The sequence below is a fragment of the Hipposideros armiger genome, unplaced genomic scaffold, assembly GCF_001890085.2.
Source record: "Hipposideros armiger isolate ML-2016 unplaced genomic scaffold, ASM189008v1 scaffold_59, whole genome shotgun sequence".
In the NCBI taxonomy this organism is placed as follows: Eukaryota; Metazoa; Chordata; class Mammalia; order Chiroptera; family Hipposideridae; genus Hipposideros; species Hipposideros armiger.
In genome coordinates this window covers 2,356,606-2,369,550 of record NW_017731409.1, presented here as the reverse complement: position 1 = coordinate 2,369,550, position 12,945 = coordinate 2,356,606, and the positions used below count along the sequence as shown (strand labels likewise).

Below are 12,945 nucleotides of genomic sequence, written 5' to 3'. Positions count from 1 at the left end.
CTAATTGGCCGTATCCGCATGGTATAGTATAATATAGACACTGATTCGGCTCTGTACTGAACTGGAATAATTAGGATTACCAATAGGATCAGCAACATAGGCTTTAGTATTTGAGTTCTTAATCACTTAAAGGTATGGCAGTAGAATTTAAAAGTACTCGTAGTAGAGGTTGCCAGCTATCTGCCAAAATCCATCTTCTCATCATATTTTGGACATAACTTAGACCTGCGTTTGCTGGCCAGTGCCATGTGAGCAGGAGTGACGTGACACTTTTAGGCCAAGGCCTTTAAAAGGAGCGGTGTGTCTTAGTGTGTTTTTCCTCTCCTGCTGGCTTGAACCCGGGGAGCCCTAACCTTAGCTACACAGTTGGCAAAGCCCTAGGTATGGCAGAGCACAGGTCAGAAGGAGCCTTGCCTCTGAATCACTGCAATGAGGAAAGCCTCCTGTTTACCTAGAATATTCACCCTGGCTGTCAAATAAACAAGAATCAATTTACTGTGTTTGAGCCACTGTTTTGAGGAGGGTTTGTTAGAGCAGTTTACCCCACTCTAACAACCTTATTTAAAAGAATATTTATTATGCATTATGTTTATGCATCAAGGTCTGCAAGGATAGAGAGTAGGCAAGCTTAGAGAATGGGATAGGGGACTTTCACCATTACATATTTTCTTTTTTTTAAAGATTTTATTGGGGAATTGGGGGAGAGTAACAACATTGGGGAATCAAGGAAGGGAAACAGACAAGTTGATGTCCTTTGGTTCTTCAGTCTAGTTGTGGAGGATGTTGCTTCACTGGCCCATGTTGGTATTGTGATCATTGCGCTTTTGCCGGGTGAGGCAGTTGCTCGCCGGCCGTTGGACGGCCGCTCATGGCGGCTCACAGCAGCTCATGCTGGCTGCCAGCCACTCACAGTGCAGCGGCCGCCCACTGCAGCAGGGGCTGCAGCCTACACCATCACCGGCGACTCTCGGCAGCCCAGCTCTTGGTGGAGCTGTTGTTCTTAGCTGTAGAGGGTGCAGCATCACTGGCCCATTACACTTTATCAACTTTACAAAATATTTCTATTGCCAATAAACAAAAGTAGCAAAAACAGTGCTGGTACAAAGTTTATTTGTTGTAGGAGTTGTACCTTGACTACCCCAATTCTCACTGAATTTCCTTTTACTCCTGTAGCACTCATTGTCCCTAGTCTTTACCTGGAACTTATCGTGGAAATTAAAGAGCAGAGTTGGGAGTCATCTGGGGTGGGCCACTCAGGCAGGGCCTCTCAAGATATTAGTCCCTTCAGGGGGTCTGGTTCTCAGCTTTATGGATCCAGGAATAGAAGTCTTGATGTGTGCAGAGCTTAGCAGGCTTTCAGACCCGGAGACTCATGCTGACCATGATGTGTAACCCCAAATGCCCATGCAGAATTATGGTGAGCAAGAGCCCTTCCAGCACCCACTATCAGGAAGCGCTCTTGCTGGTAGGAGGGCAACTGGGAAACTAAGTGAATCACCAGAGAGCTGTTTGGTGAGCAAGGAATCAGAGCAGATGGGGTTGGACAATGTTGGAGAACCCACCATCCAGGCTGTGCATTAATCTAGTGATTCACTTCACAGTGTTACACATTTAATGACCAAAATCCTTTAATGAAATTCAGTCCTGCTGTAAGACTGCCAAATTCTCTTCAGGTTCCTTTAGGCTTTCTGCAGTTTTCTTCTACGTAAATAACAGTGAGCAGAGTACTGTTTTCTGTCACACTTATTGGAGTCTACATCCTAGATTGCATGATTGGACTGGAGGCTTCCCCCGGTTCTGTCACTTACGCACCGTGTTGATCACTTTAATTTCCCATGTTTATCTTTTTGGGCATGTGAAGATTAAATGAGCAAAAGTAGTCTTCAAAAGTTAATAGTATTTAATGAGATTGTAAACCTTTTCTAATTATACACCTAATATAACACCAGACATACCCTGGTGTCGTATACCTAGATGCTTGATGCGATTTAAGGAGTTGCTGAGGTAAACATGGATATGGAAGTAGAAACATCTTGGTGTAGGCACTGCCACTCAAAATCTGCCTGGCCCGAGCCTGTGTTGCCAACAATGGTAAGACCTGACATTGACTTGAAAGTTAGTTAAAGCTTCATTCCTCTTAAATCTAAAGTGTCCTCCCATATTTTGAGATTTAATAAAGTGCATAATGACTTTACTCATGGCTTTTATTCCTCTTTCTTTTAAAAGATTTTTGTAGATGTTTTATTTGGTCATTTTTTTTCTCTTGGCTCCGAATGTCCTTGGTCTGTTATCATGTTCCTCTACCTTCAACACCTTCCCCTTTTTCTTTTTCTTTAGTTGTCCAGATCATCTCTGATTCTGGGCCTTTTATGAGTATTATTTTAATTCAGTGACCAAAAGATACATACAGAATTCTAGCTGCAGATGCATTTACCTTTAACTGAGAACAGGATAAGGTGTTCTGTTTTGCTCTCAATATCCTTTATAGTGTTGATCCCTTGGTTGGCATTATGTTTAGGTCACTGTTGGACTTGTGTTCTAGGCCATTGGTTCTCAAATTTTCTAATTCTCTCAGAAGTTTGGGTTCAAGAGGTAAAGCTCAAAACTGTACTTAATCCAAATCTTTAACACAAATCTCTGTGAATATTAACATGTCTATTCCCTCCCCCCCTCCCCCAGCATACCTGGACTCGGTTGAGAAGCAGGGCCTTAAGGATACAATCTATGGTAACGGCTCTAACTGATCGAGTTGGATTATGTAGTTCTTACCCTAAATGTGGCATCCAACCAACCTACTGATATATAAATGGTTAAGATGTAAAAATTGGTACTTACACTGAAGATAAAAATTAACGTGTAGTGATTGCTGTCATAATTTGGTGGAATATGTGAAACCCAGGCGGGAAAGTATTACAGCTTACTGTCAGAATATGCCGCTAGTTCTCTTTATTTATTTATTTATTTTAAAGATTTTTATTGGGGAATTGGGGGATGGGAACAGCGCTGGGGAATTGGGGGAAGGGGAACAGACAAGTTGCTGTCGTTTTGTTCTTCAGTCTAGTTGTGGAGGACGTTGCTTCACTGGCCCAAGTTGGCACCATCATTGTGCTCTTCTGGGCGAAGCAGATCAGTCGCCGGCTTCTGGACGGCCGCTCACAGCAGCTGCTGGCTGCTCACGCTGGCTGCTGGCTACACACGGTAGCCCATGGCAACCAACTGCCACAGGGGCTGCAGCCTACATTGTCACCGGCGACTCATGGCAGCCCAGCTCCAAGTTGAGCTGTTGTTCAGCATCTTAGCTGTATAGAGGGCAGTGTCACTGGCCCTCATATGTGGGATCCGAACCGGGGCCCTCTGGCGTCCCAAGCCAGCTCTTAACCAATGCGCCACTCGGCCGGCCCTTTTTTAAAAAATGTTTTTGAAAGAGAAGTCTGTGCCTTTATTGGCAGTACAGGCTGAGGGGGAAGAAGCGGAAGGAGTGGGTTGCCCCAATGCCAGGCTGGCAGTGCTTCATGGGCTTGTAGGCGATGGAGAACTCGCCCGGGTAGTGGCTGATCATCTCGGGCTTGATTTCCACCTGGGTGAAGGTCTTGCAGTTCTAGGAGCCCATCATGCTGCCCATCATCTCAGGCAGGATGACCCTATCCCCGCATGTGTCTCTTCACCCTCTCTGACTTCTCCATGGGTGGCGCTTTCTGGTTGGCGCTGTGCAGGCGCTTCAGCAAGTGCTGCTTCCACCGCCGCTGACCAGCAGCTAGTCAAGGTGCACGCCGCGGTAGGTGACCTTGCGGAAGGTCCGTGGCTGCTTCTGCTCCATGTCCGCCATTTAGTCAGTTCTTCAGAAAGGACTCACTAGTTCTCTGAGTGTCTATCAAGAATGATTCGTGGGGAGACAAACTGCATCATCGAGAATACACACATTGGGGGCTGATGGCCTGAACTTGGATCCTGATTCTGGCATTTAGCAGCCGTGTGACCTTGGGTCCTAGTTTATAACATGAAAACTTCTGTATAAGTATCTTTGTCCTAAATTAGAAGTATTTAACTTTCTTTTTATTATTATTTATTTTATTTTATTTTTATTAAAGCCTACAGCACCCGGTATTCCCAGGCGGTAACTTTCTTTAAATCCTGTTGGTTCCTCTTGATATTGTACTTCCATACTATAACTCTGGAATAACTGAGGTCTAATTGCTACCAGTTTTGTGATCCCTCAGTCAGTTATCATTTCTGTGCTTCACTTTCCAAAACCCAGTTTTTCATTTTTAGCTGAGCCATCCTACCACCTGTTGGCAGCTCAGCGGCAGCTCAGCTCGGGCCGGGCATCAAACTGCTGTTGCTCAGAGCTCAAACTCTTGAGCGAGCTCTTAACCAACTGAGCCACTCAGCCGGCTCTAAAAAACCCAGCTTCTTTATCTGCACAATGGCATTCCTAATAGGATCTACCCCACAGGCTTGCTGGGAGGACTGAAATAATCCTGCCAGTCATGTGACATTTTGGATTTTACTGTGATAAAATGAGTATGTGTCATACTTTGTCACAAGTTATTATTTGTGGCCCAGGCCAGTAAGAGTTGGATAACATTTCCAATTAACCTTGTCATCCTCCATGTTTCCAGGCTGCCGTCTAAAAGACTTCGGAGATTTGAGCTTCACTCCAGTCCCCAAAGATGATCTCTACAACAACCTGATAGTGAATCCTCGCTCAGTGGGTCTTGCCAACCAGGAACTGGCTGAGGTAGTTAGTAGAGCTGTGTCAGATGGCTACAGCTGTGTCACAGTGGGAGGAGACCACAGGTAAGCTGGGAGCCGGGGGTGGTGGCGGGGCTGGATAGCGTGGTACTTTGGGCTAATCAATTAGCTTGTCTCAGTTTCCTCACTTAAGTGTAAAAATACCCTTCAGAATTTTTAGGGTATGATGTTATGAAAACAGATACACAGAAACTTCATTTAACATGACGTAGGGAGGCCAGAAGAGGAGGCGCTCATGCCCTGTCAGTGGATCTCCAAGCACTGCAGGAGGAACTCTGCAACAGCCCTCCCAACTCTTCTCCTCTGTAAAGGAATTTCCTCTGCTCGGTTTTAGTGGACTTGCATGTGGCCGGCTAAGGTTGCATGTTCTAGGTACAATTCTGTTGTTCCTGAATAAACCTATTTTGCTGGAGAAATATCTAGCTGACTTTTTGTTTAAGGTCAGCAATGTGCGTAATAGCATTCTGATGTCTAAGATCATGAGCTGCTGGAGGCACATGTTTCCTTTGTAGGGCATGTAGTAGGACACGTCGAGGCAGACTGAAGTTTTTAGACATACTGCGGTGTTTCATGCTTACCTCTTGGAAAGCTGTCTTGAGAAACTGTCTTATGACTGTCATTTGGCTATCTGGGAGAATGGGAAGGATCCATCCATAGGCTGAATTTGTTGTTGTTGTTTTAGCATTTCTGCTAATAGGTTTATTCCAAATTCCCCACTTGACATGTGAATACATTCTCTACCGCCACAGTAAATGACCCTAGGTGACATACAGTAGATCCTTCCTCTCTTAGTGAATCAGCATGTACTTTATTTTATTGAACACTGTTGTGATATGTTCTCAAGCTGCACTAGGGATTGTGGGAAACTTGTGATTTATTAGGCCTCGATGAAATAAATACACATGGAATGAAAAAAAATTGAATTCTACAGAATTTCAGAGATCAGTCTGGGCTAGAGTAGCCAGGTTTCACAGGGGAATATGATTTGAGCTAAGCAAAGAAGGTTTTTAGAAAAAAACGGCATTTAAGTTCTAGGAGTATTTGAGCACTTTATATATATTCTCAGTGAATCCTCATAATAATGAGGCAAATACAGTTTTACTTAATTTACTGTTGAGAACTCTGAAGGACAAAGGTTAAATAACTTACAAGGTCTAAAGCTAGGAAGTAGCAGAGCTAGGATTCAAATTCAATGTGACTTTTATAGGCAATTAACTTTTCTTTTGAGATCCAATCTAGCAACTTTCTCTAAGGTGCTCACAGAGCTTTTCAGATCACTGAACAGAAGTTAAATCTTTGTTACAACTGGAAAGGCAGGTAGATTATGAATAAAATTTTAGGTAGAATAAGAAAGTAGAGAGTAGTCCCAGGTTCTCTACTGAGATTCATTTAAATCAACAAGTGTGTGTGTCTCCTGCCTGTTTGCTCAGCGCTAGTTCTCAGAGTTCATTTATATTGTCTTTCTTCTCATCTCACTATTTGGGGACTGCTTATCAATGTGATTATCACAGTCCTTGGTTTTCCTTTTGTCTGTAGCTATCTATATTGCAGCCCTATCTCTGGTGCCCATTGCCTGTTCAGTGCTAAAATCTAAGCTATCTGGAAGATTCTAGACAGGAAGGGAAAAGTGTAAAACCTTAACAGCTGTTGAACATTTTTTAAAGGAAGAGGCATTTTTAGGTCACTCTGCTCCTTTTACATAGTACAGCATACATTATTGCCTAAATCATCAAACCATCTCTGACTTAAACAGGCCAAGATTATTATCCCTCTTACAGAAAAGGAAACTGAGGTCTAAAATTGAATAAATTGTCCTAGATCACAAAGTTTTCCCTGGGGGGGGAAACCCCAGCATTCTGACATAACACACTGCTTTCAGCACTACACCACTCTATCACTCCAAAAAGCCCTATGTAGGGCACAGAGCCTAAAATGCTGTCTCATGCTATACTGACCGAGAAGGATGGCTATAGTTAGTTCCTAAGATGCTTAAGTTGCATTTCCCATCTATATCAAATTCCTGGGTTACTGGGAAGCTGGGCGGCTTTCCATCCACGATTTCGTCAGCTGTATACAGTTGAGACAGAGCAGTTGGCTAAGATGAGCAGGCACCAAGGACAAGGAAGGGCACAAAACAGAAACAATGATATGTGAATGCAATGCTAATATATATAACATGCAAATAAAGTTTTTATTCAGTGATCTACATGAGGTCATTAATTGGGTTGTCCTGTTAATGTCTTCAACAACTTTGTTTTAGACTATAAGTATCACATTATCTTTTAAAAGCTATGTTTTTATCCTTAAAGAGTTAATATAACTAAATCTTTGAAAGTGACAATTAACTGTCCCCCATTTCCCTTAAGAGGTATTAAGCAATATTTGTTGTTACATATAGACCACATCCTTTAACTGGATTTTATTCTTGAACAAATATTTAAGGTCCTTTCTGGGCCAGGACTAATTGATCAAATTATAGGGACTTAGGAGCAGTAATGATGTCGTAACTACAGAGACGATAACTAGTGTCAGGTTTGAAACTTTAGCCTTCCATTTCTCCCTGTATAACTCACTCAAGGTTAATTTTTGGGAACTACAGCGCTGGGGGGCTCTGTCTTAGCCAAATCTAGCCTTAGGCTGGGGCCCTGACTTTGCCCTGAGGGCAAAGTATGAACTGCCTTGGTTGCAGATATTGGTGCTGTTTGCCAAGCAGAGGACCTTGAAGATTATTGTACAGTTGACCCTTGAATAGCTCAGGGGTTAAGGGCAACAACCCCCTGTGCAGTCAAAAATCCAAGTATAATTAGACTCATCAAAAACTTAAGTTGTCTCGGTATCTGTAAGGGATTGGTTCCAAGACCCACTGCGGATACCAAAATCCATGGATACTCAAGCCCCAATCTAAAATGGCGTATGTAGATCAATTCATACAGCTGACCCTCTGCATCCATGGACTCCCAACCATGGATTGAAAACAATTACAGGTATTTATTGAAAAAACCCCATATATAAGTGGACCCACACAGTTCAAACCCATGTTGTTCAAGGTCAACTGTGTTTGTTCTTTGCAGCCTGGCAATTGGTACCATTATTGGCCATGCCCGGCACTGCCCAGACCTGTGTGTGATCTGGGTTGATGCCCATGCTGACATCCATACACCCCTCACCACTTCATCTGGAAATCTACATGGACAGCCAGTTTCATTTCTCCTCAGAGAGCTACAGGATAAGGTCAGTGGCCGAAATGAAAAGGAAGCTGAATGGCTTACAGGGGTTAATCCTGGGGCTTTGAGGGTCTAGTTCAGTTAAGATTTCTGTGAAGGATGGGTTGACAATGGTAGAAATGCTTACCAATCCTTCATTTGTTCATCAAACGTTATTATGGGCAAGGCAGTCTGTTCTATGCTAGTGGAAGATGACAAGGACATGATCTCTGCTCTGAGGGGGTTCATAATCTTGTAAGAAAGGAGGGTGGAACTGGGTAACTAGTAATTGATAGACCCCAGCCTGAGGACCCAGGTTACACTCAGACCCACTGGTCTAGACCAGGGGTCAGCAAACTGCAGCTTGCGAGCCACATGCGGCTCTTTGGGTACGTTCTGGCTCAAAAGTTTGCTGACCCCTGGAAGAGCCAATCCTGTCCCTCACAACAATTTAAAAATTATTTGAGAGCCATATATTTTTACATAATCACCATTATGTGAATAATATCCTTTAAAAATTTTTATAAATAAAACTATGATAGTTTTATTTTCATTTTCAATTTTACTTCAGAGCCTGCAGCTCGTGAGCTGCAGTTTGCTGACCCCTGGTCGAGAATGTAAGTAAAACCATGATTACCTCTAGGTAATATTTTTCTAGGCTGTTCAGAAGACATGGGAGTCCAGGCATAGACTAGAATCTGTTTATCCCTCCCCTCAGTGAGGGAACAAGTTAAACCAGGGGTAACAAAGGTTATTCATTAGGCACAATTTGTGTTTTGGCTGTCAGCAATTTGAAATGGCAACTGGGTTGTTTCAAGAACCAATCTGTAAATAATTCAGTAAGGTGGAAAAGGGGGTGGAAAAGGGCTAATCAGCAGTATTCCGGCCATTCAAGTAAGTTAATGAGAAACCAGGACCACCTTAGGAGAAGAGTTTTTATTCTTCTTGAGAAAGCTATACGGTGTTCTTCAGCTGTATTCTGAATCATTTCCACTTATATCAGCTCTCTTTCCCAGGTCAAGTGTGTCTTGTGTTGCGTTAGGCAGACCCTGTAGGTAGGAGAAAGCAGACTACAAACACTGGGAAGCACACGGTGATTATCTTGGTGAGACCAAGAGTCCTTGATGAATCCTGTTTACTCCTCTCTTCGTAGGTACCACAGCTCCCGGGATTTTCCTGGATCAAACCTTGTATCTCTTCCCCAAGTATCGTGTATATTGGTCTAAGAGATGTGGACCCTCCTGAACAGTAAGTTGATGCCTAGGGTTAAGCTTTAGGCCTATTCTGGTCACTAATGTTCCATTTGATACGTTGTTCCTTGCCTTAAGCTTGCAGGTCTCACTATAAAGAGAAAATCCCCTCTAAACATGATTTGATTTAAAATGTTTAAACTAAGGACTCCTTCCTTTATATCTCATCACAGCTTCATTTTAAAGAATTATGAGATCCAGTTTTTTTCCATGAGGGACATAGATCGACTTGGTATCCAGAAGGTCATGGAACAGACATTTGATCTGCTGATTGGCAAGTAAGTATCTACTTAATAGGTCCCAAAGTGAATAGGGCAGCTCCCAATGGGCACCACACTTTATCTTGTCTCTTGAGGATAGTAGCTTTTCTTTTAAAATAAAAGCAAAACATGTACATATAAAAAATTCAAACAGGGCCGGCCGAGTGGCGCGATGGTTGAGAACTGGCTTGGGACGCCAGAGGGCCCCGGTTCAGATCCCACATATGAGGGCCAGTGACACTGCCCTCTACAGCTAAGATGCTGAACAACAGCTCAACCTGGAGCTGGGCTGCCCGTTGAGTTGCCGGCGATGGCGTAGGCTGCAGCCCCTGTGGCAGTGGGTTGCCATGGGCTACCGTGTGTAGCCAGCAGCCAGCGTGAGCGGCCAGCAGCCGCAGTGAGCGGCCGTCCAGAAGCCGATGACTGATCTGCCTCGCCCAGGAAGAGCACAATGATGGTGCCAACTTGGGCCAGTGAAGCAACATCCTCCACAACTAGACTGAAGAACAAAACGACAGCAACTTGTCTGTTCCCCTTCCCCCAATTCCCCAGAGCTATTCCCATCCCCCCAATTCCCCAATAAAAATCTTAAAAAAAAAAAAATTCAAACAATTCAGAAAGGGAGAATATGAAACAGAGATTATATTCTTCCTTTGGGGTTGGGAGGGGGTTTCCTTGAAGTCATTGCCCAGATTCTCTCTCTCATGAATTTCTCTTTAGCTCCATTTTTAATGCTTATCTTTTGAAATGAGAGGTCTGTTCCAACTGTCCCATTCTTACCAGCCACACTATTGCTTCATCTGAAGAGTTTTATATTAAGTAAATCTTGGTAGTACAGAAAGATGGCAGATGAATGCTAATCAGAGGCTGGTTTTAAGAGCGTTTTCCCAGTGCTGAACCTTTATTTTTGAATGATTAATGTAAATAATTGCCACGCAGTGGTATGCCATTTCTTAAACTGTTAAGAAATTTAGTTATTTAGCATATAGCTGTTTTATGTTACTTTGTTAGCTATTGGACACTTGGGCTAAACTGAAGTTAGAATTGGGAGATGATAAGATTGCAGACATAAAATCAGAGTTAAGTTCAGCTGCTGTTACCCTGAGAGAATAACTGTAACCTAGATCAATCCAGCTTAAATTAGAATGTCAGAGGCCAAGGTCATATAGAAGTGATGAGTTACCTCCACTGACATTTGTTAATGTAAGAGGCTCTAATGCTCAGTGTAAGTCAGAAATATAAATTGAGTTAGTTTGTCTGAGGCACAGAACAAATGGCAAAATTATGAAGTGGTAAATAGGAAGCTAAAATGCAAATACTTAGCAACTTCCAGAATAGGAAACCTGAAAATCTGTATTAACAAAGTACCAGGATTAATAGCAACAAAATCAGGGTGTTGCAACTGTAGGAAGGCGAAGTGTTCATGTACAACCAAATGACTCTTCTTACCCTTCTCCTTTCAAGAAGACAAAGGCCAATCCATCTGAGTTTTGATATTGATGCATTTGACCCTACACTGGCTCCAGCCACAGGAACCCCTGTTGTAGGCGGACTGACCTATCGAGAAGGCATGTATATTACTGAGGAAATACACGACACAGGTAAGTAGTGATCAACCTGTTCACTACATAAGTAAATGTGCTGAATCTTCTTACCTGCCAAGGGGATCTTTTCTACTATTCCATGTCATTGTAGACATTGTTTTTGCTTAAACTTTTATAGCTGAAAGTTAAGTGGTCAGGCTAATAAGGGATAGTCATTTAGATACATGTTTGGATCTGGCTCATACCAAAATACGCTAAGGTAGTATTTAATAAAAACTTGTTTATGTCTACTTAAACACTTATTAAATATTAAGAATAACCTGCCAAACTGATGTAGTTCTTTGCATCTGAATTGTCTAAAGGCAGAGTAAGATGAAAAGGCAAGGCCAAGTAGCTATAATTCTTACCCTGACATTAAAGGGCTGGTTCGCCAGTTTGGAATGTGGAATTAAAGCTTCTCTTGTTGATATTTCAAAGCTATAATATCTTGGGTCCTTTCATACAGAATAAGTCTTATACTAGCACTTGTCTAATAGGAACTTTAATGTAGGGATACTGGAAGATAAATGGCTGACAGAAAGATTAGTAAGATGAATGCTAGTTATCAAGAGTGGCTACCAATGGGTTACTGTCCCAAAACACATACTTGCTTACAAACAGTTTCCATTTGTCAGAAAGCTTCTGGTTTTAAGGCTACTTTAAATGATCTTTAATTGAAAAATTTAAACAACTACCAAATGATACTTCAATACCGTCTCATGAAACTGAGGTCTAAATAGCATAAAAAGACACCCCAGACTGAAAGGTCTAGGGCTATAGGAAAGCCTTGACTAGTTAGGATAGACATGGAAATTGAGAAATAAATTGTCTCCCTGGCTCTGGAGCCTATAGACTCTTAGGTACTACAGAAAATCAGATCTGACAGTGGCAAGTTAGTCTCATTCTCAGACCCACAATCTTAGATGTTGTTAACAGTCCTCGGATTTAGTGGCCTGTGAAGCTGGAAGTTCACTCCTCCATTTTGGTTCCCAGGACACCACCAGAGCCAGGGGTTAAGTGATGTCTAGCACTTAATACAGGGCAATGGTCATACCTTGTCCCTCTCTCCCCTGCAGCAATCATAACTCTATTCCCAAAGACTGTCTGTCATGACACTGTCAACTAGATACATAAAGCAGTTTACTTAAACTAATTTACAGGGTGCCAATAATCTGGAAACATGGGTAATATATATTTTTTAATAGCTCAAACCCTCTTGATTACTTCTGGGCTATGCTAAAGGCCCAGGTTTAGTCAGTGGAACAAAAATCAGACACAGATGCATGTGCAGAATTGGTAGAAATGCTATAGTAACATGCCTGCTTGTCGCAGTTTTGCACAACGCACTGAACTGTGCATTGCTAGTAAGGGAAGGCACACCGAACAGATGTAATGGCAATGAGCATATCATGTACTATAATGAAATATCAATAAACCATTAGGTATATTCACCCACGTTTCCAGGCTTCATGGCCACTCTAAATATTTTCAGACACTTATTTTCTCGAATACTAGTTTGTTTAGATAACTCTTGAAGAGGTAGATTAACTTCACCCAGAATAACCAACTAAAAATTTAACTATCCAGAGAAGTGGGAGGGTGATTGGGGGAAGTGGGCAGTAGAGGGGAGGTCTGGATAGGTTCTTTCGGTTTATTTAATCTTCCCACCTCAAGCCCTTTGGCACAAGTTCTCAAACCCTCATAGAAGGTAACTGGAGTCCAAATTAAACAAAGTCTGGCTAAATCGTCCCTTGACCAAGTACAAGATCCTGGATCAGTCTGATGGGAGACCTAAAAACATCAGACGTGGAACCTGCCCTCAGAGCTCAGACCTGCAGAGGTGAGAGTAAGATATACAGTTATAACTACTTCAGGGCACGTGGTGCCCTAAGAGATA

The 12,945-nt window shown here is 42.5% G+C and overlaps 1 protein-coding gene and 1 pseudogene across 2 annotated transcripts in view; one reads left to right on the top strand and one right to left on the bottom strand.

Moving 5' to 3' along the window:
* ARG2 (arginase 2) overlaps nucleotides 1-12,945 on the top strand; it is a 31,722-nt gene that overhangs the window by 17,843 nt on the left and 934 nt on the right. For both annotated transcript variants that reach the window (XM_019641336.1, XM_019641335.1), the window contains exons 3-7: nucleotides 4,620-4,797; nucleotides 7,824-7,983; nucleotides 9,109-9,203; nucleotides 9,379-9,483; nucleotides 10,930-11,066. In XM_019641336.1, the coding sequence (XP_019496881.1) occupies nucleotides 4,620-4,797; nucleotides 7,824-7,983; nucleotides 9,109-9,203; nucleotides 9,379-9,483; nucleotides 10,930-11,066 (675 nt within the window). The remainder of the gene's footprint in view (nucleotides 1-4,619; nucleotides 4,798-7,823; nucleotides 7,984-9,108; nucleotides 9,204-9,378; nucleotides 9,484-10,929; nucleotides 11,067-12,945) is intronic.
* Nucleotides 3,368-4,613, bottom strand: LOC109382073 (40S ribosomal protein S15 pseudogene; annotated as a pseudogene).